The sequence below is a fragment of the Nomia melanderi genome, chromosome 10, assembly GCF_051020985.1.
Source record: "Nomia melanderi isolate GNS246 chromosome 10, iyNomMela1, whole genome shotgun sequence".
In the NCBI taxonomy this organism is placed as follows: Eukaryota; Metazoa; Arthropoda; class Insecta; order Hymenoptera; family Halictidae; genus Nomia; species Nomia melanderi.
This window is the reverse complement of record NC_135008.1, coordinates 15,714,756-15,742,048: the sequence shown is the minus strand read 5'-3', so window position 1 is coordinate 15,742,048 and position 27,293 is coordinate 15,714,756. Positions and strand designations below refer to the sequence as shown.

General features: G+C 33.4%; 1 protein-coding gene across 1 annotated transcript; it reads right to left on the bottom strand.

The window, feature by feature from the left end:
• Nucleotides 1-770: 770 nt before the first annotated feature.
• Nucleotides 771-2,394, bottom strand: ato (atonal). Its single transcript, XM_031980779.2, has one exon. It carries the CDS (start codon nt 2,108-2,110, stop codon nt 1,280-1,282), a length of 831 nt encoding a protein of 276 aa, XP_031836639.1. The 5' UTR covers nt 2,111-2,394; the 3' UTR covers nt 771-1,279.
• Between the last annotated feature and the right edge of the window lie 24,899 nt (nt 2,395-27,293).

Sequence of the window (27,293 nt, the reverse complement as noted above, 5' to 3'; positions counted from 1 at the left end):
AAGGGATAATTGGAAGAGATAATTAAAATATATAATTATAGTGAAAAATTCAACGTAAATGAAAGTCAAACATTTTTTATACTGCGAATATATGTATAAGATAAATACACATAAAAATGACTATTTGATGATCACTTTATTGTAGGACGAAAAATTGATCAATAAGAAAATAGTATTATATTATTATTAAAGCAATCAAAGTTCATAATTTAACCGTATTTTCCCCAATGATAATGTTCTTATGCCAAAATTTTCACCCTTTATCTCAATATAACTGTCCAAATATAAAATTGTAAATAAGAGAAGATCGGAGGGATGCCAATATTGAAGGTACAGGTGAAAAAGATGAAGAGAAAGAGTTCGAAGGAAGAGTCATCGTCGAATGAAGGACGCTGCTGGATCTCAAATTGCAATGAAACCGGGCACCGACGCGTCGCATGGGTTTCGTATGACAACCAGACCACCGATGATGATGCTGTTTTCCCTTCGTCCCAAATTATACTTTGTGCCGTACTATAAATTCGATATCAGCAATTGTCCAGAAATCCCATTTTATTATGAATATTTGAGAATATTGAAATATAAGCATTCAAAGAAGAGATATTCAAATGTCGAATCTTTCGTTTTGCGATACTGATCGGGGTAAACATAAAGTATGATTCCAAGATTGTATAAAATAGTTTTATTATTTAACACATGGCGCTTCAGCTTCGAAGGAAAGCACATTAATAAATTATAGGTACATGACTCGGTTCGATTCCTATTGTGAAATTTAATTAAAATACAGGTAAAATTTATCTATCTTAACATTACTATATTACAAAATATACAATTCTCTCGTTATTTACAAAAGTTTTATAAATAGACGTATTCGGGTATTCGTCGTGTCCTAGGCGATTAAAACTACGTTAAAAATAATGCATTACACTTATGCTAGTAATAGGGTGCATTAATGTTTCAAGTAAACTTTGAAAGAGTGAAAGGCCCGAATAAACGAAAATACACTTTCCAATCAAGTTTACAGAAAAGAAGTCTGTCCCCTAAAAACACGCCTCACATGATTCCATTGAACAATCTTACATTATAGATCACATTCCTCCTAAATTTAACGATAACTTGTTACATCTCGTTACATTAAATCGCAGCTATTCAATCGTTTACTCCTTTGAAAAATACATTTAACTGGTTCGCACGGCTTAACAAATTGTAAATTTCCTATCTTCGCCAAACTATAACGCGCGCATTCGCTCAAATTGCCTAAGAAAATGTTCCACAGTTCTCATTGTAGCAAATCGTACAGAGCCGTAATGTAAGATTGTGCCATCTGAAGCGTCTCGTATTTCGATAGTTGCCTGTCGTTGCCCAGAGACGGAAGATAAGCTCTCAATCTATCGAACGCCTTATTTAGATTCTGCATTCTTCTTCGTTCCCTGGCATTTGCGGCTAATCTACGTTTCCTAACAATTGTCGAGCTAACGTATTTGCCTCTTCTTCTGACGACCTCTCGGTTGCCATCGATCTCAACGGTATCGGCTCGTATGTGATCAGGACCGTCGCTCATCTCAACGTCGTCTTCGCTGTCACCGTCCGCAATTCTGTCCGAAATGCTGCTGGAATTGCTGATCACACTGTCCCGGCGCGACTGCGTCTTCTCGTGGTCTCCGTCGCCTTCTGCGTCGTTAGTCCCATCGGTGTCCGCGTCCATGCTATTCACTTCCTCCGCTAGATCTATGGCGCTAACACCGTGCTGCGCTGGCTGTGACTCTATCCTTTTCGTAACGTACCTTTTGTTTAACTCATCCACAGAACCTAGGATCCGATAAGTTACTGGGGTACTTATGCTTATAGTATCGGGCTCGGACGATATAGACAAAGTGGTAGCAGGACTAACTGATCGTAAACTTGCGGTTGGACTCGGCGTGTGCCATCCGTCGCTGCAGTTGCTGTCATAGACAATGCACTGGGGTACCGTGAAGGTGCTTACTGGTGGCAGATTAGCTTTGCTCTTCGAATAAGGGTAATTTGGCAGGTCCAAGTACGTGCAGGATACGACTTCCTCTTCCCTGGGCGGAAACATGTATCCGTAACGAAACATTTCCTGCAGTTCCATAGCGAGGACTTCCCAGGTCGAAACTCTGCGGAACCGGAAATCGGAGTCTTCACTGCGCGCCTTTGGTAGACCCGACGTTTGCTGATGTCTCCACTGAATATGTCCACTGTATCGGCACCGATTCACGATTTACTGGTTACGAAACATACAAACGTTCGGGTAACTGAATTCCGGGGTTCAGGTGTAATTTGTGTATCCCTGTTTTACTGCGAGGTAGATGAGTACTACAAAGTCGGAGAGGTCCTCTTTCGAAGGTGTTTCCGTGCACGCGCGTCCGACCGACCGTTGGGCTGTTTCTGAAGTAGAGTGGTAGAATACCGGCGGATTTATGCGTTTTCGGAGCGGGGCACTCTCGTGCAGCACGTGCCGCCTGACCAATCAGAACTCGCCGGTGCGCCCCACCATTTCTGGGGTGTAGTAGGGTTAACCGAGCCCGACTAAACGCACGGCTAGTGCAACAGGTGACCCGGCGCCTCCAATCTACACAATCGTGCGTATAGAACCGCACAGTCATTACCTAGCCGTTTAACAGATGTAAGTATATACAAGCGTGCTTGCACTTGCCGCGAAAAGTAACTTGACACCACTTGACAACACGCTTTTCTGCTTTTCGCTACTTACGAAACTTCGCTACGTATAGTTATTGTTATCTAACGAAATATTAATTAGATTATTGATTTTGTTGAATGGATATAAAATAGGAATCAATGGATAGGATTATTTTATTTCAATACCTCTTGTGTAATTATGTTATGTAATTTCTATGTTTGATTACTACAGTTTGATTGTTATATATTTATTAGTAATTCTAGTTTCAAGAGTAAAAAATGGGGTTGGTTTACAAAATGTTCCTTAGCCTTCATATATTCTTCCATATCTCATACCCTCCTACTTCACCCATTTAATAAACTTAAAATCTTTTTTTCTATCGTAATTTTTCGTAGCTTATCCTCTGCATATCTTATTCAATTAACCCCTTACCATACATTATTGACTCAGACTCGTGAGCAAGTTCTCAAACGAAAGTTACAAAAATTAAATGTCATTCAATTATTTTGGGTTCAAATTAAATACTGTTTTTCTGTTGCTAATTAGTATGTTCTGAAATAAAGGTGGATACAGATGAATTAGAAATTTTTCTTTGTTTCTTTGTAAATTATTAATGACAAAGTTATGCTAGAAAGCGCAGTTATGAAAGAAATCATAGGGCAAAGGGTTAACCATCTTCCCCAAATTTCTTCCACATACTAATTTTTCTAATGTACATTTCCCTCCTTCTGTATTACTGTATTAGACACATTCTGTTAAGTCAAATTTTAAACTTTTTATTTATTATGCTTAGGAACCATTAGATTTCACTCCTATGAATTGAATTTAGTTTGCACATTTGCATTTTATGATGTTTAATAATATGATATCTGTAGTAATGCAGCATTCTACCACAGCTGGCATTACAAGTGCAAAGAATTGTAGAAATGTTTAGTGTACGACATCACTAATATTGAAACGAATTAGGATAATATTTTTATATTGAGGTCATCGTAGTTTTTTTAATTAAAAAATTGTTGAAGAAAAAAGAAATTTTGGAATTTGCTTGTTTAAGCATTCGCCATTTTGATAATCTTTAATATAAAGTATTTATTCTATACTGATTAAGAGTGTTTTTGATGTTTTCATCGCAGCTCAGCCTGAGTGCACCAATTCACACCACCAAGATATGATTTTTAAAACATGTGTTTATTCTGGACTTATACAAAATTATTATAACCAAAAAGTTACTCAATCAGCTACAAAAAAACTGAGAACGAATGGAGACTATTGTCTAAAAAGAATTTTGGGAATTAAAGATTTTGTGCTCAAAAAGGAAGAATAGTCCACATTCCAATGTAAAATTTATTCACGAACGATCTTCTCCCGTGTGAAGTGTATTCCTATTGAGTATACACATGTTTCTTGTACTTAGAGAAAAAGACAGAAAAGGATTGAATGTAAACTCAAAATTATACATGAAATATATATGAACTAAATTTTATATTATTATTATTATTATATTATATTATTCTGTAATATGTTCATAAACGTATATTTCTTAATACCGCAATTGCATGAAAAATCACATTTTTCGTACCTTTGATAATGTTCTAGATATTCCACATACATACACTTAAAAATATGCAATATATAAACACCGTAAATACATATAAATATATTTGAATGTCAACACTAGGTTTAGAGGCATTCATTATACAGTTTATTCTGTCGTTCCTAGAATAATCGACGTTCATTCATTTAGATTTCGGAAATTGAAGATTTAAAAGTAAACGATTACGATACATACCCGCGCAATTGCGTTAATTGAAGTTAACGTAAACATTTACCAAATAACGTTTATAAAATTTAGTATGCATCGAATCGTCGCATTCCGTATACCTAGTGTTAATTATAATAGTTTCATTATCTCGCAACATCATATTAGGGTGGATCAACAAGACTGCTGACGAGAACCTTTTTCAACATTCTTAAACTGATCGGATGAGGCCTCTACAATAAAGAACGCGGTCTATCGTAAACTTACCTTGGGAAAAGAACGGATCGTATCTACAAAAAGGGTGCAAATACCTCAGGGGCGTAAGGTCCAGTTACATCTTTACTCGCTCAATTAGCGAAAACAGGTAGGATAAAGTTTGCGGCAAGCATGACGGTGGTCTGAAGCAACCCGATCTCTGTCATTCCCTTCAGACACAGCCGTCTTGGATTTCGGGATCGCCTCGCCATCGTCCCAAAATTCTTCCTAAGTAGCGGAACGATAATCCCCCGCTTAAAAACCTTTGGTATTTTCCGTACTTTTAACCAGAACAGTCATGTCATCGCAAACTTGCTCACTATTTGATAACTTGTATGAGTCGCTCGGAACAATAGTAGTCTAACCCCTATTTCTGAGTTCTTGAGAAAAAAAGCTTATGCGACATGTTCTTGAGTTAATTAATCCCTTCTTCTATAATATAGTGTCAAACTTATTATGATACAAATTTTAAACTGAATTCGACAAATCTAAATGTTCTTTGTTTAGTGTTAATATGAATTGAATGTTGCTTGTCTAGTATCAATCTTTAAACTCTAGGGTGAACGTAGACACGGAGCATGTACTTACCAAATTCTTTTCTCTTTCTATTAAATTGTTAACGATAACGTAAGTAGTTATATCAAGGACAGTTGCGAGAAAAATCATAGGGCAAAGGTTTAATCAGTTAACCGCGTTTGACTAGTATACCTGTCATCTTGATAACTAAAACAATAATAATTTTTTTTAATAAACATGTAATTCTTTTTCATTTTGATTTAGTTATTTATTTTAATGCATGTTATTTCATTACACGCTTTACAAGAGATTTTTGAAACTGAATTCCACAGATAACTGTTTAAATAGGAATATTACAATTATTAATTATTAATAATGAATGGTAATTAATATTATGAATAACATTGTAATATTAGCATTTAAGATACTAAAAAACATTATTTAAATAAGTAAACTGAAATCATAATTATTTGTAGAGTTTGATTTATCGTCAGATTCGATGACGCGGCTACTTTATTTTATCACAAAATATAAATTGCATTGTAGGAGACTCTCTATATTTAGAAAATAATTATTATTACAATTTGCTTTCTCAGTGACAATAAAGGAGATAGATAAGGAAAACTAATCACCCGTAGAAAAAATTTTGATCTTCAATAGCATTGCCATTTTCACATGAAATTATTTTTCGGTCGTATTGGGTAGTTATTTAAAAATAGATTGCTTTCATCCATTTTTTTTTGCTTGCCCACGGAATTGTGGTAGAACCAATAATTAGGGCAACAAAATGTGCGCTTACCTGTGTCTATCCTTGCTCTATTCCCCAATAATATTACCACAGCCTTCTAGCCAATCTCGATCATCTACGATGTCAGACTAAATGAATTACTTGAGACAGAAATTGTTTAAATGAAATAAGAAAGTAAAATATCAATGTAGTTAACAAAGGCAGTGAACAAAGATAAACACCACTCAATTCTTTTGAGTTCAAATCGAGTATCACTTCTCTCCTATCAATTACTATGCTTCAAAGTAAATATAGATATAGATGCACATGGAATTGTTATTTCTAGTAAATTATTCATGACAAAGTAATTTTCGCAAGCGTAGTTATAAAAGAAATCATAGGAACGTGTTAACATGTAGGGTAGTGCGTGCAGGTATATTTAACTATAAAATGAATTTTTATTTCAACAGAAAAATTGGAAACCATAAGTCGTAAACACTAATTAACTTCGCGCTTACAAATCGAAAAAGTGGTTAATTGTAAAAGGGACAAAAAAAGGGAACAAAAGAGAAAAGGAAAAACAAAACGAAGGGATATTCATTCAGCAAAGCTATGTCCAACCGATTGTGAGTCTGCCGTGAGGATACGCCCTGGGCGTGAGTCGAGTAATTAAATATAAAGTGCACTCATTTGGGAAGCTCGGTGGCAAATAACATGTTAGCCACCAACTAGCGGTAATTTATGAGGGCGTCGTCCAACGCTATTTGTCCGACCCTCCACGAAGTCGATTTGTAGGGACAAACGTGTATATATACAATATAAATATGTATTCAAGAATAGAGATATAAGCTTTCACAGAAAAATCGAAAAACCGAATGTAAATTTAGAATTGAAATTCTTGACGTTCGTTTTACCTTGTCCGCCTTCTTACTCCTCCCATCGCCTTTTTCGTTCCATTAAATTTTTCATCTGATTAGCAATTCATGAAGCGTGTTTGTAAGTATATCTTTATTTCGACTCCACCGAACCGATTAATCATTTGATCCCGATTGTTGCTCAAATCGAATTTCATTCGCTCCCCATCGAAGTTCGTAAGAGTTCTTATTTAACGATCGACGACTCATATCTTCGATTTAATCGAGATTTGCTTTACCAGAATATAAAATCGAACGGCTCGAATATTCTTGTATTTAAAGTACGATTTATAGAAAAGAAACTAAATTAATTTTATCTGTAATAAATTTGAGTGGATTTCCTTTTATTTCTGTTTTTTTTTTCTACAGATTTAATTTTATATATTTAATATTTAATTTAATATAACTCGTTAAATTGCTGCAAAAATTTCGGAAATTCGTTGGCATTTGTTTGTTATTTTCGTGTAGCTTCACATTTTGAAGTTTGGAAAGTGCTGACACAACACAATGGTAAATGTATCAATATTGAAAGAGAATATTTTAAAAAACAATAAAACCGTTAGTTTAAACTTATTTCGTGACTTTTCATTTTTTCCCGAAACTTTTGCAATAATCCACGTATACATTTATTATAATTGTTTATTACGTCTTTACCACGTTTAATGCAATACATTTTAAATTACTAACAAAATATTTGTTCGATAATTGATGCATAGATCGTTGATTAAAATATCTTCCACTGATATTTATGAAACAATGACCAGTACGTGTCCTCTATTGCATTAAACAAAAAGTGTTGTCGATTTTAAGAAAAAAATAAGCATTTATTCAAAGAGAATAATACATTTTTAAACACATATAAATAAAAGGTACCTAAAAAAGACTGAAATCCTTGACAAAATTTCACAGATTCCTAAAAATTTCGTCGACAAAACTTTCTGTCCAACTCGATGTATGCGTGCGTCTACGCGAAACTCTTAACAACTAATCGATCAAATTTGACAGTTATACCTCTGACATCTGTGCTTCTAGAAAAGAATCACGTGCTATCATAGAGATAGCAGGATATTGTATACCACAACGAATCAACTGTCTATCGGCTTGTCGTGTCTAGAGCCAAATTGGTGAGACTCCTCGTAGCTTGTTAAGCTTCGGGACTGCGTGCCGAAGTGATTCCCAGAATGCAATTACCACATTAGTCGGTTCCGCTTTCGAATTCCTCATTTTGTCCTTACTGACTGCGTCGACGCCGTTCCGGCACTATTCATAATTTAAGAATCGTGAATTAATCTGAACCTTCAAACAGTATCATTATGTAAATGTATTTTCCAGTTTGAACTTCATTCTTGAAACGGCTCAACGTTGTAAGTACATACTTACGTAATTGTAGCCATACAACAACTAGAATTTAATTCTAAATAATTTCATAAGTTTTCTTGTTATATAACGTTCGTTTACACTTAGCTTATTCTTTGTTTCCTAAGAATATTGTAAGAATGCTTAAAAGTTATCCGTGATAATTGTAACTAGACTGATCTTTATGTAAATTCTTTTGAAAATATAATTAGATGAACAGAATTACAATACAAAATGGTATTTCCTAAGGAAGTTCTTGAAAGTAAAGTAAACTTATGATTATAATTATATTTTGTATTATTTTAATTATTGTGTCAATTTCATTTTCATAACTTGTACTCGTTGCTACTTTGAACTATTTACTAATATTTCTTTGTTGTATAAATCGAACGAACGAATAAATGAGATCAGGCCTTCGGCGTTTTGACGATCAGTCGCGTCGCAGTATTATTTGTAGTTCCACTCGAAAGTGAAAAAGGTGCGGTCTACGAAAGAGAACTGACAACGTGTTTCGTAGAAATCGTAAAATCAGCCAGAGAACATAGTTATACAGAGTTTTGGTGATTAAGGCGGTACACCAAAACCGAAGTGACTTCTTTAACTAGCCTTTGCTTATGATTTTGTCCCTTCCCCTAAAATCTGACGAATGATTAGCGATTATACTCTGAAAATCGAAGCGTGTACAAATAACTAGGCGGCACGTCGCCGCCGCGTCGTGTCGGTACGCTCAGACGAACTATAACTATAAGAAAAATGCAACCGGAACAAAATGAAGTTATTGTTCATAATTGCCATCGTATCCGGAAGATAACGATGGATTTGTCGATAGACCCGAAAATGGCTCAACTAAAACCAACTCTAGACGATTCATATGTAATTCCGGGAAAGATGGACATGTTTTCATTGAAACGCATTTAAATGAAAACTAAAAGAATTAGAACGCCAAATTTAACTTTTAAATCAATCTTAATTACTTTCGTATGAAATAACCTACTTGTAAGTATAAGAATTAAAATTGTAAATAAAAAATCTTCAAACTGTGTTTGTAATTTAATCAAGTGTTTATGTAAGACAACTGCACTGTCAATCTCTTCCGGGATTATCCTACTAGAATTCTATGATCATTTACGTTCATTGTTACCCAATAATCGCGTTATAATATATATGTATGTATTACATGTTATGTTAACAAATGTAAAGCTACAAATTAGTAAATTTTCATAACCCGACAGATATACACAAACGTTTAACATTCCGAAAGTTCAGCCATTATCTCAGCATACATGACTTAAAATCATTTGTAATTGAAATTATTCGTACAATTGGATATACATGTTGTCATCTCAGAAATAAATCTTCTAATCATTAGTTAACTTCAGATGCGTTTGAGCAGCTCGCATGGAATAATAAATACAGATTTCAAATGATGTTGAACCGAGACACACTCTCACACTGTCGAACCGAGAGTGTGTCTCGGTTCGTAAAAAATGAAAAGCTTTAATTGTACCTATTAATGTAAACGAAACAAGGCATCGTTTGCATCGATGCGCGTATAATGCATGTATATAGCATGTATTCTAATGTGGTAACGATCGCGTTGGATCATCCCACAGAAAGGTAGTCTCGTAATTAACTTAGGCCTAATAGAGCGTTTAGTAGAAGGTACTTTGAGGTAGGTCCATTGTATTAGCATAAATCATGGAGGTAGATCTTCAGACCGTGAATGAGGAGCAGTTTATCTTAGTTCACAAATGAAGGGGTTACCATACAGTTAAAAGTCGTCCGTAATTACGATAGTAGAGTCCAAGGGATTTTCCGCCATAACGGTCGGTTGTAAGCGCATTAAATTTTTTCTTCGTTTCATGTCACTGATGCGGATAGTTTTTTTTGTATGGAACACTGTAGCATTGACGCATACACCTACATCGAGACAAACAGTGCATATAACTGCACCAGAAAATAAAAATATGGACGAATAAATAGGATAGAAGTGATTCAGTCAGATATTTGTCGACTAAAAGGGTTACTACCAATTCAAAACAGCATTTCTTTTAAAAGTATATTCTCAAGTCAGTGGATAGTTGGTTCCATTGCGTCAGAATTATCTGCGTGGGTATCAGATTTGAATAAGGGCTAACGTAGTTGTTGGTAATAAGATACGGTACTGCTTAAAATTCAGTATAAAAATTGAATATAGTGTTACCGTTGATTGTTCCAAATTCGGTATGCAAAACTTAATGCGTGCGAGCTACCTGTGTGGTCCTGAATATAAAAACACTACTTTATAGCAGTTTTTAGAGCTTCTACACATGCCCAGTGTAGCACATATTGCTCCTCGATTGTAATAACAATTAAAGTCGTATTACATTCAAATGAATTGAAAATATTGACAAAATTCGGGACTCCAGTATTACACGCGTATGTGTATCTTATTCACGCATACGAAACTGATAAGTATTGATACACTAACAATTATGAAGATTTTACAAATGCTTTTGAAACATACATTGGTCGACAATAGTATTTAAAATCGATATATTTGTAATAAAAGTAGACATTTCTATTATTCGACTTCAGTGTCATGTATGGGAATTAAAATTAAATGAAAAAGAAATACTTTAAAAAATGTATTATAGATGATTCTCAAGTATACCACGAGCATTATACATATGACAAAATATTTCCTATTCACATAGTATATTTCCATTAGAAATACATCGATTTTAAATACCTTTATAGGGCAGTGTATGCACATCATTCAAACAATACTGTTACTTACAATTAGAGACATTCTACATGAGTAGAATAAACTGAAACAAAGACGAACGAAGTATATCTGGAGTAAACGATTCTGGACTCTAGACATGATTCGAAAATAAGAAAGCAAAAGTGAATCGAATTGACAATGAATAACGTGGGAGAGAAAAGAAATTCACAGATGAAAATATAGTTCCGTTTGACCGCCCCTTCGTCCGTTTCGGGAGTTCCTTTCCTCCTTTTTGCTGGACGGGTTTCTAACCCCAAACTTAGGTAAGGACGCGAAGGGATCCTGGAAGGTGCTTAGAACCTGCGAGATCTAGTACCTACCGCCGCTTTGTATATCTATACTAGCTTCATCGAAGCCCATAAAAACCCCCATTTCTAGATTAAAGTCGTTACATCCACCAGCCTCGTTTCCAGGCTTTTGGGAATTTTAGATAATTAAACTGAAACGCAGTCACGGTTCTTAATTCCGAAAATTAATGAAGGTGTTTAGGAGCTGCGGAAGAACTACAATTATATCAGATACATTTTTACTATAATCATCCATGAAGATTTATATTAAAAAATCAGATCCATTGGGAAAAAGTGAAGTTTTAATTTGCTGGTGTGCAAAAGTGTAAACCATATATTGATCGAAATTTTCAATAATTTAATGTACCAGTAATCCAGCGAGCACTGGTAAGTTTCATCGTAAACCAGTGTTAATGTAAATGTGACGAGTGCAGCTTTCATTCAGAAAAATCGTGATTTTTAAAGTTAAACGAATATTTTGAAATACGCTTTTCATAATTACTAAACTGCTAATTTTATGTGTAGTACCTATTATATATTCAAGTTGGTATCGTTATTTGCATTGAAGTTTTCCAAAGTTTGGAAAATTACTGTTATATTGAATTATTACACATTGAACATCGTATGAACGATTAAAAGGTATAGCTCTTTAGAAAATGTTCTTCTTAAAAAATTTTTTAAATTATTGGAAAATGTACATATATATAAAACGTGTATAAATTGACAACTACACTCACATATACAGATATCGGAGATGTTCTCTACATGTGATACACAGAATTATACGAACCTATACAAAGAATGTTTACCGCGACGGAAACCACTCTGATTAACATCAATGACGAGATAAATGGCTAAACGTTTTAACCTGTCCAACAGACGGTGTACAATGGTGGCAAGATACGAACGATTTTTGGCGCATCGGAAAACCGAAACGATGCAATTCAACGCCATAGAAATACTAACACACCATAGAATTATGAAAGGAGCCGCTCTTGCCAATGATCTACCGTGATGGCTGGAACAAACGTTGCCGTAAAACCTTGCGTGCCGCCCGATCCATTCCTTGTGAACTTTTAAAATATTACAAACTTCTGCAGTATGTAAATGTATGTGCGTTATTACATATAATAGATTTGTTCATAACCTAATTTCCATACTTTGTCTTTTAATATTCAATTAATATTTTCATTTATATAGAGATAACACTGTTTATGGAGTTTTTTAACTGTTAGAAAATGTAGAGGAAAGCAACGAACATTGTCTTTATAAAGAGCAATGGAAAATAAGTATTCAGACCTGCATATTGTTTATTGTTTAATAATGAATAGATGATGAATAATATTTAATTTACTGATCCGTTATAAATGTTATTTATATTGTGGCTAATATTTTATTCATTGTAATGTTCATGTTATTTTATTCCAAAATGTGATTTTATTTATCATGTTAATAGTGTCTTTGTTTAATAATAACATTGTATGGAATTAACAATGTAATTGTATCTAAGCACTTCTTAATAAACGAACTCAGTAAAACGAATTCTCCAAAATATAAAAATATTGAGGACTATTTTTCTACAATAAGTTTAAAAATTTCTAGTAGATTTCCGTGTTTTTTAATTCATATTATTGAATAACAAATATTTCAATTTATGTTACTTATTGACAGTAAACTTGATTATAAATAGTTTGAATTTCTTACGCGTGTCTCATATTTTTAAAAAATGCACAAGACATTTGTCAATAGATGTTAATACACTAAAATCTGGTTCAAATATTAAACATTTAGTGTTTATGCTATTTTTACATCATCTAATGTTTAGCATTTACAAATGTATCAAATTTGAGCAGCTCGAGATAACAAGTTATTCGTGACCATGGGAAACGAATAGTTAATAGTTACAAATTAGCGTTTTTGACCAGGTTTGGTCTGGTCGAAAATCACTACACTTACGTAAATTATCGCCGAAAGGAACAAGCGATTTATGTTTTAGATATTCATAATTCCAAAACAAATAGGTTGAAGACTAGAAGCTACGAAACTTCTATTTCTATCGCAGCCAAAGGTCTGTTATTCTGTGTCTTCTAAGAAGTTTCGAATGCCAATAAACAAATTCAATATTTTTATGTTGATCAGTTTCGAAAATAAAATACACTGGCTACAAAAATATTTAAAATCAATATATTTGTAACAGAAATAAAAATCTAAAACATATCATTTGATTTCAATGATATATATAAAAATAAATATATAGAACTATATCACTTCTATCTAATGAATAACACATTTCCATTATAAATATATCAACTTTAAATACTTTTATGGACCAGTATAAATAATAAACTAGAGAAACTTACCATTTTCGATAATAACCCGTTGCCGCATAATAACGAACGAATCTTGTGATAAAGATTTCCAGCTTAATTTAATAAAAATCAATAGTATTCATTACACATAGCTCAAAGTAAAAGACTTTTCCTAACACCAATTTAACCCTTTACACTCGAGGGCTCTGGAGCAGAGCCATTTAAAATTTGTCATTAAATATATTATAACATTTATATCTATAATCGATAAAAAACAGTAAAATACATCTATGACTTTTGTTTTCATGCACATATTATTTATTTATAAGTCCATATGCTTTTTCTATTCAAATTACTTCGAGTCGCTGATACTGTCACTGAGAAAAAACTTTGAGAGCAAAGGGTTAACATCTTCAAAGTAAATAATATTCCTCCGTGTTCCTTCCAAATTATATATAACAAAAAGTTACAAGAGCTAAGCGGCAAAAGAAAACAATACGGCAAGAGATTAACAAACTACTTTCACCTTCGAAGAGCGCAAGAAAACGGAAAGATAACATGTGTACAACATCAGAAGTAAAAGAATGGAATCATAAGACGGCTTCGCGTGTTTAAAAAGCGTGACCGTGACTGTTGCTGCGATGGCGGCGGCGGCGGCGGCGGTGGCGGCAGCGGTCACGGCGGCGGCGGTCACGGCGGCGGCAGTGGTGATGCTGTTTATGGCAGGCAACGATCGGAAGCAACTTAAGGGCGGGGAAACGGAATCGAGGACTAGCAGCACGCGCCAGCCACACGCCTCGAGTCTTCTTGGGCCTTTTGCCCTCGTCTTCGGACACGTACACCTGGGACAGTTGGCAAGCGAGAGACAAAACATGGGAACTTGTTCTAGGTAGTAGGCATCTACCTACCTCCTTCTCGTCGATGAAAAGCGAACACTTGAAATTAAGGAAGACGTCGGACACGTTGAATCCGGTTAACAATGTACACCGTGAATTTCTTATCTTTTAGCGCGTTTTTCGATACGAAGCAAGTCTGACATTATTCGTCTAAATGACATAAACACGCGACGCAAAGGATGTAGTTGCGTAAGACGCGTCTAAATGACTGTATATAGATAATCGAATGCGCTCTCCAAAAAATTGATACGCAGATACAGGTGTAGGTTTTCATACAGTAAAGATATTAATAGCGGAAACGTAGTCCGACGATGTTTCGAGAATGCATGATGCCTTCGGACGGTAGTTTGGCGGACAGTAGGTAGATTAAACCCTCGAGGGAGCGGGTGCAGCCTGCTCACCGTATGCTCTCCATATGGCTCATCCTCCCTCGAATGAGCAACTCGTGCAGGCTCGCGCGCCTCTTCCACCCTCTCCTATTAACCTACCTTCTCACTACCCTTTACCTTATGAGTCTTCATGATAGGTGCAACCGTGTTTTCAACCGCTAAATGGGACCGCGCTGGATGGCCGCTTACGCTGTCAATCGCTAATTAACACTAGAAACACTGTACTCAAAGTGACTGGTTTCGATCTTTTTGTTTTGCAATTGTTGATATTTTACTAGCATTGAATATTCGAAATGATTTTGAAAGTAAATAGTTTCACTTGAATACTACAATGAATGTCTGGAGAAACTGAAAATAATCTGTCACAGTTTTTATAAGGATTATATATGAATCGTATTAAATGCTTGGTGGTTCTAGTGTTAAAAGAAATGTGAAATAATAAAGAACACGATTTAATATGCAATAAATCGAAAGTAATTGATAAGAATTTCGGGAGACAAGAGAGTTATACATTATCAGTTTTAACTGTTTGAACTCGAGGCCTCCGGAACAGAGCCATTTAAAATTTGTCGTTACAAACTGTACAATTTTATCATTAAATATATTATAACATTTGCCTTTTATTTTTTTGCGTGTATCATTCATGTATATATTAACATGCTTTTTCTATTAAAATTGCTTCGAGTTGCTAATAATGTCAGTGAAAAAAAGCTTCAAGTGCAAAGGGGTAAATTATTTGTATTTATAACGATAATAAGCTTTAACGCATTCGTTTTAAGTAAGGGAGAAGAGATAAGATTAAGATTATCTTTCTTTTTCGTGTTTCGTCGGAACAATGAGTTTTTCATGTAAAATGATAATAATACGCGTTTATGATTTACAGGTGTACAGGGGAACAATGTTTAATGATACGTGGAGGACAAGTGAATAATCGTTTGAATCGCTTCTGGCTGGAGTATATTAGAGACGATTAAAATGTTCTTGGATTAATTAAATACTAATGTTACAATACTATTAATACATTTACCGCTATGGTGGTCACCGATGACCGGAGTTTCCAAAACGCTTGAAGACAATTAAATGAAGGAAACTGATGTCGAATCAAAATATTCAATAACACCAGCAACTAAATAATAGTATAACTCAAGAACTATGATCCCAAAACAATTAATAACCAATTCCAATACCATTTGCCTTCATTACAAATGAACAAGTAATATTACACAGAACGTTCAAAATTCTCGTCGCGGTCAACGTGTCAATAATGTTAATTGCTATTCATTATGAATACTAATAATTATAGTATTAGTGTTTCATTGATCCAAGAACATTTCACAAAAGCTCTTTTTCTGAAGAACTTAGAAATAGGTGTTAGAACTCTGTTATTCTAAGCCACTCGATTATAGTGCAATGTATAACAGAAACTAACCGTTTACGTTATGTCACTTTTTTGTACGATATGCAGCTGTAAAGTTTATCTAAAATTACTCGGACGGGGTCGTGAGATTCACGCAACCGACCCAATTTAAGACAACGGTTCAGGTCACGTTGGATAAATGAGAATTAACTATCTGAGTAAAACTAACAAATGCGTTATACCCATCACCGATCAAGGTGATCACACCATCATCGCTAGCGGCACCTCCTCCGGATGTGGGCGGCGCTGTTTTTCGACAGTCTCGTCATGCGTTATCGCCGATTACTCGTTAGCTCGTGAGAACTCTGAGAAATTTCCTTCGTCGACCTAATAGATTTGTATTGCTCTTAGTACACTCGGAGCAAGTATAATTTTTTCAGCAATTCTGGATAACGCTTGAGTTTAGAAACAATTATGTGATAATAGAATACCTCGCATTCAATATACTGCGAAAACCATCATTCTACATTCTTTATATTATATTATATTATATTATATTATATTGTATTATATTATATTATATTACATTACATTACATTATATTACATTATATATTACATTCTCTTGTATTTTACTTTTCACACGCTAAGCATTTTTAAACGCCAATATCACACTAACCTACCCAACGCAGGAAGGTAATTCAGAGGCACAACGCCTACTGCGCGTTAATTTAATTCTTCCCAAAATCGTCCAGGTATCGGGACGTTTGGTGAAAACCAACGTATCATGCAGTTTTATCTACCGTGTATCTTATTATACACACCTTTCCATGCGACAAATGGCTAAAGATGTAGATCAGTAAAAAGACGACAGACAACTCAGGAACCAGTCATCGGAAATCTTTGTTTCAACGATAAATATTGGGTGAACCGATCCTTCGATAACTCTTGCGTGTTAAAATAGGTGCGAAAGGCGTTCTCAAGACTGCGCCCGGAGATCAGCGAATGATCGTAGGATTCTATCTCCGTTTCGTTTTCTGTAGGCCTACATAGGTAGCGTTCTTTCTGCTTTCCACGAGAATTTATCGTAGACACGATCAGATTGTCGGCGGCGACACATTCGAGTCCCCAAAAAGAAAGAGGGGAAGATTAAGGAAATTTACAGATGCCACTTTCTTCACCGGGATATTCCAGTTAGCCGAAACGCGCCGCCCGCGCGCACCCAAAGCACACGGTCCTCCATCGGGATGAATAGTCAATGAGAGGATGAGGTTCCCGATAAGATTCACTAAGTTTCACTTTAGTTGCGCTTCTGCTTGTTCTTCATTGCTAGGTCTCTGCTTAACCACTCGGTAATCCCTCGTCTCAAAGTGGTTGATGATTATCGCTACCTTGTTCCTCGTGTTTTCGGTGGAAGGTACCAGATTGTTTTTCTCGGCGTTCGAAATTATTCCACTTTATTGGATGCTTAGTAACAGTAATTGAAGTCGTGAATTCCAAAACAGCACAAGTCCATTTTTTAAGATTATTATCGATGTAATCGTTTTCAGCTTACTCAGACCTATTTAGTAATATTAGAAATGCACACGTAATCAAGATATATGCGTAGCCAATGCTTGCAACAAGAATCAACAGAATAGATAAAGAATGAATGAACGAAGATGAAAATAAAAATTAATTTTCTGGAAATGTTGACTGGTTGACTTATGATATTTTGGAATTCATGGCTTCAGTTATATTTTTATACGTACAGTTTAAAAAATCAGCAAATTTTGACTATAAGAAAATAGTAGGTTCTATGAAAACAGATGTAAAAGTAGTTATAGGTATGCGTACAATATATGAAAATAATTTGAACTGATATTAACCCTTTTCACTCTAAAAGTATTTCGCTAGAAATATTCGAAATTTCTTGATGAAATACAGACGAAATTTTTTTAAAGCAACGTAATGAGAAATTATATATAGTTAAGAAAAAATCTTTTGGTTTTAATAATTTAAATATTAATACATTATATAAAGCTTAATATTAAATACTGAATTTTATAATCTTGTATATATTAAATCGAATGAACACTGAAAGTAGCTATTGAAGACTAAAGGTTAAATAATGAAAATCGAAACGTAATAAAAATTACTGGTGTAAAAGAATAACTGCCGAAAGTAATAAAATATAAGGTATTGGGTTGATGAAAAAATTTTGACGTTTCTTGTACGTACGTGATTAACAAAAAAAATGTTTTCTTTGAAATAAATAATATCTATTTTCAAACTATTATAATGTGTATAAAGGACATTTCTTTCTTCACTTTTACTTACTTTTGGTTTAGCCAGCGAACAGTGGAGCTAATAATCTAAATTTAAAAACTAAAACTGTTAAAACTGTTGTATCAACTCAATATATTTCTCTGTTTATTATCTATACAGAAAATTTACGTGTGATAATGCTACTAACTTCAAAGTACTCATTTCTGCAGGTGTCAACATGCTCGTCGAAAAAAGAAGTGATGACACCGGACACCAATGTCATGGCTCCCTTCATTCTAAATAGCCCGGGTGGTCCTTTTATATCTTTTGATCCTATCTGTGCATGATCTTCGACCAGCTTCAACGCCGAGTTAATGAAACAATAGATAAACACCAAATAACGAAGTGGAATAGTTTGTGTGCAATATAAAAGCATTGCATACTTTCTAAGAAACGTGAGAAAAAAATCATTTCAGCTAAATTAACCATAGTTTTCCGTGCAATATATTACATATACATTTTATAACCTTTTACCTCTTAATGTTAACTGCAGTTTCTTACTTTTCTCAATTACTTTCGACTGGTATGGACAATAAACAGAATAAATTCCGAAAAAGTATGATATCGTCTACAATAACAGTTGCTGTACATAACTGATACAATTGATCGTAATTTCACAGTGAGATGTTGTATAAAAATGTTAGCAACAGTTGTCAAGTCCTCAGTGACCGTGCGACATAGAAAATAGGGTGAGCATAAATTTCAGTAAAGAAACAAACTTCTTATTGCAAGTAAAAAATCATTTGTATCGAAAAATCCAAAATAAATTAAACATCTGTGCTAAAGATTCTACGAACGAGCAGCAGGTGCCTGCAACCTTTTATCGCGGTCCATCACCGTGTCATGACTTCATAAGGTTTCCTTCGTGTTTACTTCACATAACACAAGAAATTGATAAAAACTATCGAATATTATACCACACGCGTCTAGCCATTAAATGCAAAAAGGATTCGATGAAAGAGGCTAATAAAATTTGTCATTGACAATTATTATTCCCACCTACATTTTTATCGGAGAATGTATGCATCATGAGTGTGAACACTGTTTCAAGTAAGATATTATAATATTTTAACACTAAAACTACAATATCAGTCAAAATGACTGATTTCGATTTTTTTTGTTTCGCAAGTATTGATACTTTAAAAGCATTAAATATTCGAAATGATCTTAAAAATAGTTTTTTTAAAAATAGAAAATAATTTATTGTTGCAATTTTTATAGAGATACATATTAATTGTATTGAATGCTCATCAATTCTAGTGTTAATATAATACATTGCATTAGATTAAATGTACTTTTATTAGATGTTTTATTATTTATAACAAGTACACAATACTGCATAATGTATGATGAATTTATATAGTGCATTTTTCGGTTTCTGTATTAAATTGTTTCACTCGTTCATCGTTAAGTTCTTATGCAATAATTTCAAGCTGCACGACGACACGTGTTTTGTTTTATTTAACACGGTTACAATTCATTTTCGTTTCCAAATTATCCTACACCAGACCAGGATGTTTTTATAGCTCGGTGTATTCTCATCGGCGATGCAGTTATAACCGTTTCAAGGGTCGTATTGTAAAGTCATGCCACTCTTGTGCAGTCACGTGCGCATTGAGCCATCAAGACAGATATATTGAGGAAGAGGCGGTACGCTTATTACAGTTAAACGACTCTTTTTCGGTCACAAATCAAATAATATTTTATTTTAACCAAAAGTTGGAGTATGATAGCAGAAGTGGAGGGATGATTTTCTTATAGCTTAATATGCGTGCACATAAAGCTCTTAGTAACACGAAATTCGACTTTCTTATTAATACGTTTGCAATCAGCGTTTGTGCCAGTAGCAATCTTTATAGTTACAATATTTTATTAAACGCAACGTATCGTCTTTATGCGACACAAATGAAATTTTACAAGAAATCTCGTCGGTCTTCTACACATTGCACTATACGTTACGATTCTGAATAAAAACACGCAGGTAAAAGTAATTTACTTCTCTTCGCACAAAATAATATTGGTCATCACAAACATGTCACGCTCGATTAAGTAAGCATTTAGATACTTAACCAACTACCTAAAAACAATGACGACTACAGAACAAATTTTGTGAATACCTACTCGACAGTTCATGGAAAATTCTGTCTTCTTTTTAACGAAATATTTTACTTCTTGGTGTGAAAAAGTAAAATACAATCATCTATTAGATATTTTATCATTTATTACAATATTTTAGCAAAACACCAAGTATTTATTAGGGTTGAAATGTAATCTTTATAAAGATTGTAACAATAGATTTTTTGTAGATTTCTTTAGATGTTCGTCATAGTATTCAAGTGGAATTATTTATTTTCAAAATCATTTCTGATATTCAGTACTTTTAAAGCACCAATAATTGCAAAATGAGAAAACCAGAACCCGTCATTTCGACGGGTACGGTAGCTCTAGTATTAACCCTTTGCACTCGAGAGGAGCCTATCAGTCGCCATTTAACTTGACCTAGCGGAATTATAAAATTTAAAATTCAATATTGAACTTTATATAATGTATGAATACATGGAACATGGAAACAAGGTAATTCTGCCCCTTAATTTATGCAAAATATATCTTTATTTTAGTTAGAAAAACTATCTTTAATTCTTATCAGAAAATAATGAATATTTGTTGTGGAAAATATTCTCGAGTGCAAAGGGTTAATATACAATTGCTCGTATTATTGTCAAAGGTTAATCTGCGTTATGAAATGAGAATAATTTCCTCCTAGGTCATCAGACTATCTGACTACGTTTACATGGTGTGTATTTTGTGCGGTGTGTAGTCGAGTATATGAATAATACGCATACTGAAGAAGGGTTAAGCGAGAAGAGAAAATTATCCCGTCAGAGTAGAAGGTAAAACGTGTCTCGTACTTACGTCCGCCCACGCTTGCAATTCGTTATGACTCTGAAGAAGTTCACAATACGCGCTTCTTGACCCCGTCAGCGTGTTACTACCTTTAGTATCTTTACATTGTAATCTGATAATAGCACGTCGGACCGTAACGTTGATTGGATAAGATTCTAATAAGACAGGGCTCCCCTCATTGAGAACTCAAATCATAAAAAGGGTAACCTCTAATAGTAAATATGTACCTTCGCTCCGATATTTCTTTCTTCGGTTACGCAATTCTTAATAATGCAAGAACTTAAACAAAAATACATATTGGAGCTTTCAATGAATGTAAGTGATTAGTGAAACATCAAATATTCATGTTATACCTTTTCTTCTACTAAGTTAAGTAGAATACTTTAATACTGAAGTATAATTATTTAATAATTAATGAATAACTTGAGTATAATTTAACACTTAAGTAATTTAAGAGTAATTAAGCATAAAGTATAAAACTTTCAGCTAACCAAGATTAGGAGATAATAAAGTAGATAAATAGAAAATTACATTTTACAACAAATCAATAATTGTTTACACTAATAAGTAAGATATGTATGCTTATAATAAATTGTAACATTCTAATACAGTTATATTGGCAGCGGATTAAACTCATAACGATTCTTAAATGAATTTACTTGTTTTAATGGTTCGAAACAATCAATAAAATATTAAGAATATATCCGGAGGAAACTGTAATATTTAATCCTAAAACGAATCAATTCTTTTGGGTGAATATTGACGAAATAAAGTGAATACTAGGCATTGCCTAATTACATACTCAGAAATTTATAGATAATTTTATACTTAATAATCTGAATTAAATATGACAAATACTTAAATAATCGAATCACAGTCTTTCCACATGTAGGAGTATCGTTAATTTTGAAATATTTTATAATCATTCAATCGAGATAAAAAGATTGAACAAAAATTCAGTAACTGTGTTTCGTAGCTATTCTTAGAAGTATTTTTCAACTTATCTAAGTTGTTTACTGACGAAGAATTCCTCTCCTGTAATTATTAAACGACAGTATCTAGTTGTTTCCTTAAGCATTGTTGTAGTAATCGATCGTTCTGTTGATCGATATTCTACTATATTAACTTCTGCAAACATTAGCATATTTTTAGAATAGCACAACACGAAAAATAAAACGATTTCCTTTAAAAGAATATGGAAGTATCAATTTATAAGATTAATCGTACTGCATCCGCAGAGTTCGATGAAGACAAACTGATTTAGTACGTTATTTTTTTCGGCTTATCTATTCAAAAATCAGAAAAAGGAACAATCATACCACTAATTCTCCGCCTCCCGGCTCACCGTCGGTGAGCTTAATCTAATAAAGCAATTAACGACTAATAAGAACATAATACTCTTCATCCTGGGCGAAGTCCATAATTATACACTCTTTAATTATATCTATCCTCTGCTTGATCTAATCGGTGTTATTTGATTATTGTCTAGAAAGTATATACGAAGTAACGAAGAAGCGAAGGTGTTTGTTTCTGGTATATTGATGAACCACGAAAATACAAAATTTATAAGTTGGTCTGATAAATGTCTGATGAAATTCATATACCTATGTATCATCTAAACTTAACTGAATGTGCACAGAAACGAATAAGAAAGTTACCATTCAAGGATGAATAAAAGTATTAAAATGATTCATAACCAAACGAAAATTACAAATGTTTTTAATGTTAACACAATCGTCATCATTTTTTAAATACGAAACTCCATTTCCTAAGCTCCTATAATATTTTTCGTCATAATAACACCATTATTTAAATATATCCTTTTCTCAATCAATTTGCAACTGGACAAATACGATATATACGATGAGTGACATGAATATTTGTATAGTAAAAATTTGTTTATAATGAATTTATATGATCGAATATAATATTGTCATAGTGTCTACACATTTGAACAGAATCATTTTTCATTTAATACTAGATATACGAACATTTATTTGTATAGTTTAATTATTTATAGAAAAGTTGATATTCATTTATTTAAATTTTGTAAATTAGAAGTTTAGGAATAGACGTTTAGAATACATATTCATGTAATTGCATCGATCAAACGCAACGTAAACGTTTAGCAAACAAGACGCGTTTCGTACACCTAGTGTTAACTAAAAATCTACGTAAAAATAAATAAACCTTTACACTCGCAAAACTTTGCAACTTCTGTTCATTTGTCGTTTCTTGCGATACATATCTATATCCAAATACGTCGTTTTCTAGAATCCATAATCACTAATTGTAAGACTAACAAAATGTTTTTCAGTATTGTCGGAAATTAAAAAAAGAAGACCAGCAAACAATTGTTCCACAACTTGCCGGCGCGGCAACCGCGATCGAAGGCGTGTCAGTAGCATCGCGGATTGTCTCGTGAAAGAAGGTTCTGTATAAAAATCATCTGGAACGTGAACGTGCCAGATCAACGTGACTCGAAGCATAACACTCGAGCGTCAGGACAAGTTCGATCGATCCACCTTCGAATTTCTAGCCGGTACCCTATATATTTAGCATATCTCCCATAACTGACAGCATGTTATTTCACCAACAAATAATACGCAAGAACCATTGTGTATCCGGCGAAGAGCACTTGAGATTGGAGGGCACCCTTAAACGCTTCTAAATACACGCGGATTGGGCAGAATGGGCAGAATGGGCAGAAAGGGTGTTGGAAGGCGGCCAAAAGAGAACCATGGACAGAGGGTGAACACGGCTACGTGGAAACGCGTCGGTCTTGCTACCTGCTAAATTACTACGAACAACTAAACAACTGATGAAAAAAAGAGAAGGAGAAAGAATATACTTCGGGCTCCAATTATCGCGCATCGAAGGGCCCCGCTGATGACAGGTATACAGGGGATTTAACACTAGAACTACCAAAGTAGTCAGAATGACCGCTTCGTAATTTCTTATAAAAGTTTCGCAAATTCCTAGTGAAAGTCTTTATCAACGCTAGATTTATGGAACGAGTCAATGTGATTCTTATTGAATTCTGTAAACACTATTTGGTAAGTGTTTGGGTCGATTTTGATCGATGCATTTTGATGGATGCGCAAATATGTATGCTGATTGTATAGTTTTAAACCTGTGATTTCCAAGATCTAAAGGAACGAATAACTATGATAATGTATATGAACGAATAATTTTTCTAAGAACGATAGAACAAAGTATACAGTAAATGACCGTAAATTTAGTAAGACCTAATGCATATTATAATGTATACTGTTTTACTGCTGTCAGTATCTGATAAAATAATGAAACTATGACAGGCAACCTTATACACACCCATGCTTTTAACCTTTTTCTATCAGAAAATTAATATACTACCATACTTTATACACAATACATGCCATTACTGGTGGTACATTGAATTTTTTGTTATGTAAACGCACATAATTTTATACGAAAATCAGGTCTGAAGGGGTTAATTGTTTTAATAAATTAATTTTATTTAATGAAAATAACCACATATCTCAGAAAAATTATTTTCCTAGCTCTAATAGAAATGAGTGCACATTAATCGTCAATAACTTGAGTATTGAGGAAGTAAGCGAATTTATGTCTTAACCCTTTGCACTCGATTTATTTCCGATGTTGTTGGGTGTAAACTTGTATTTATTTTTAGGAAAATGAATCCAAGTAATTTACAGCCGTAGAATTCAACGTTTCATATTTATTTTATTTATTATTATTATAGTAAGATTTAATTTTTATAGTCTTTTAAAGTGTGGTAATTTTTAAAGTACCACAGATAAAGTATAACAAATTTGTATTATCATTTCCAACATGGTTAATAAGATGTAAAAACGTAGACACATAATTTATATCCACTTTCGAATGTATAACAAAATTTATAACAAATTGTGTCTCTTAGAGTATATTCAATACTTCTTAGTGAATTTATGTAATAATTATTTTAATTATAATTAATCAACACGTAAGATAGGTTGTTTAATTGTTACAATTTAAACACTGCATGTGAATACTATGTCGTTAATTATTCTTTGTAATCGAGCTGAACAATACACCGTGCATGCGTTACATATTAAGGTGTATTCAAATATCGTGTACAAAAGCTCAAGTTGCCTCCCAGGTTTCTGTTACGTCGAACCAGGACCGAAGGTCTCATCCCATCGTCCAAATTTTGCTCACCTTTGCCTCCTTCCTTCGCTCTTCTTTCCTTTTCTTCTCTTTCCATTTCTGTATCTTCCACCAGGATTCTTCGTTTCTTTCTTCTGCCTCCCTACGTCCGTTCTCGTATTCTACCACGATGGTTCCCACGACTTTCGGCTTCAACTAAACTACCAACGCTTCTGCTTCTTTTTTCCTCTTCCTTGGTATCATCGTAATTATAGAACACACTAACTAAAAATTCACGTATCACCTTACATACTTCGGTATTGAAGTTACAGGTGCAGATAATGCACACTTAATGGAGTAACCAGGTAATTTGATACATTTCTCGTTACCTTCCATTTAATTCACTGCCATTTTTTAAAGATTTTTGAACGAACGTCGAAGAAGCATAGTTGAAATAGAGAAATTTGTTTATTTGCACGTTTAAACGTAAATTAAAGCTGAATGCAAATTTGATTATTATTTATTTATTTATTTATTTATTTATTTATTTATTTATTTATTTATTTATTTATTTATTTATTTATTTATTTATTTAATAGCTTGTTTATTTATTTATTTATTTGTTTATTTATTTATTTGTTTGTTATTTATTTATTTGTTTATTTATTTATTTAATAGCTTGTTTATTTATTTGTTTATTTAATAGCTTGATTATTTGTTTGTTTATTTATTTGTTTGTTTACTTGTTTATTTATTTATTCGTTTGTTTATTAATTTATTTATTTATTTATATTAAAATGGTTACATTAACAGTACAACTAAGCGACTAACTAAGCGGCCACCTACATGTCTATCAATTACGTAAGTACATAGTTACGCACTGTAAATTACATTAACATATCATATAAGATTACATTAAATTACTTAATAGTAGCACACCACATTACTGATTAAATACAAATTTTGTTTATTGTTTACTTGACGAAATACTTGTCTTATATCCAACAATCTTATATCCAGTAATCATTTCCTAATTCAAATTTTAATTTTTGTTAACAGACCATTCTCGGTTGAACGGGTCGTTTTTTGGAAAGCTATATATGCCTTTTAATTGATTGGAAATACCTTTAAATTATAATTAGATTAAAAGGTAGTTACGTTAGACATTCCAAATTCTCGCATGCATGTTTATTTATATTGCAAAAGTATGTAGTAACATTTTTATGCAACTACGATACATAAGTACTAATGTAGCTATTAAGTATAACGATGGTTTAATAATTTTGTATGGCTGCCATGATATGTCATTAAAGAATGAATCGATTTCTGTGAAATTTTACATATATCTAGGTGTTCCTTCGTAGTCCGTAATAAAATTATATCAGCTTCTTAATTATCAAAAATGTTATTTTTATGTTATTCTTCTTTGTACCGTTACAGTGAATTATGTACTCCATATTTTAAACTCTCGTTTTTATTTCTTCATAACAGAATCTACCTGCTCGAGAAAAACGAGATTTTCCACAAAATTATTATCTATCTATGCTCATTTTCTCACGCATATATAACGATAAGAATCGTGCAAAATTTCAGTGCACGAACTTTTTTATAAGGAATTACAAATCAACAACATGTATCACTCAGTACTTTTAAATAAAAATATCTGAAATATTAAATATCCTCTAGATATACAGGAATATATATCACAACGTGTTATGCTTATGTTAACCTCTTTAGATCTGATTTTTGTATAAAATTGTGTTA

Coding starts and splice junctions, on each gene's coding strand:
- ato (XM_031980779.2), bottom strand. CDS start 2,110: ATGGAACTGCAGGAAATGTTTCGTTACGGATACATGTTTCCGCCCAGG.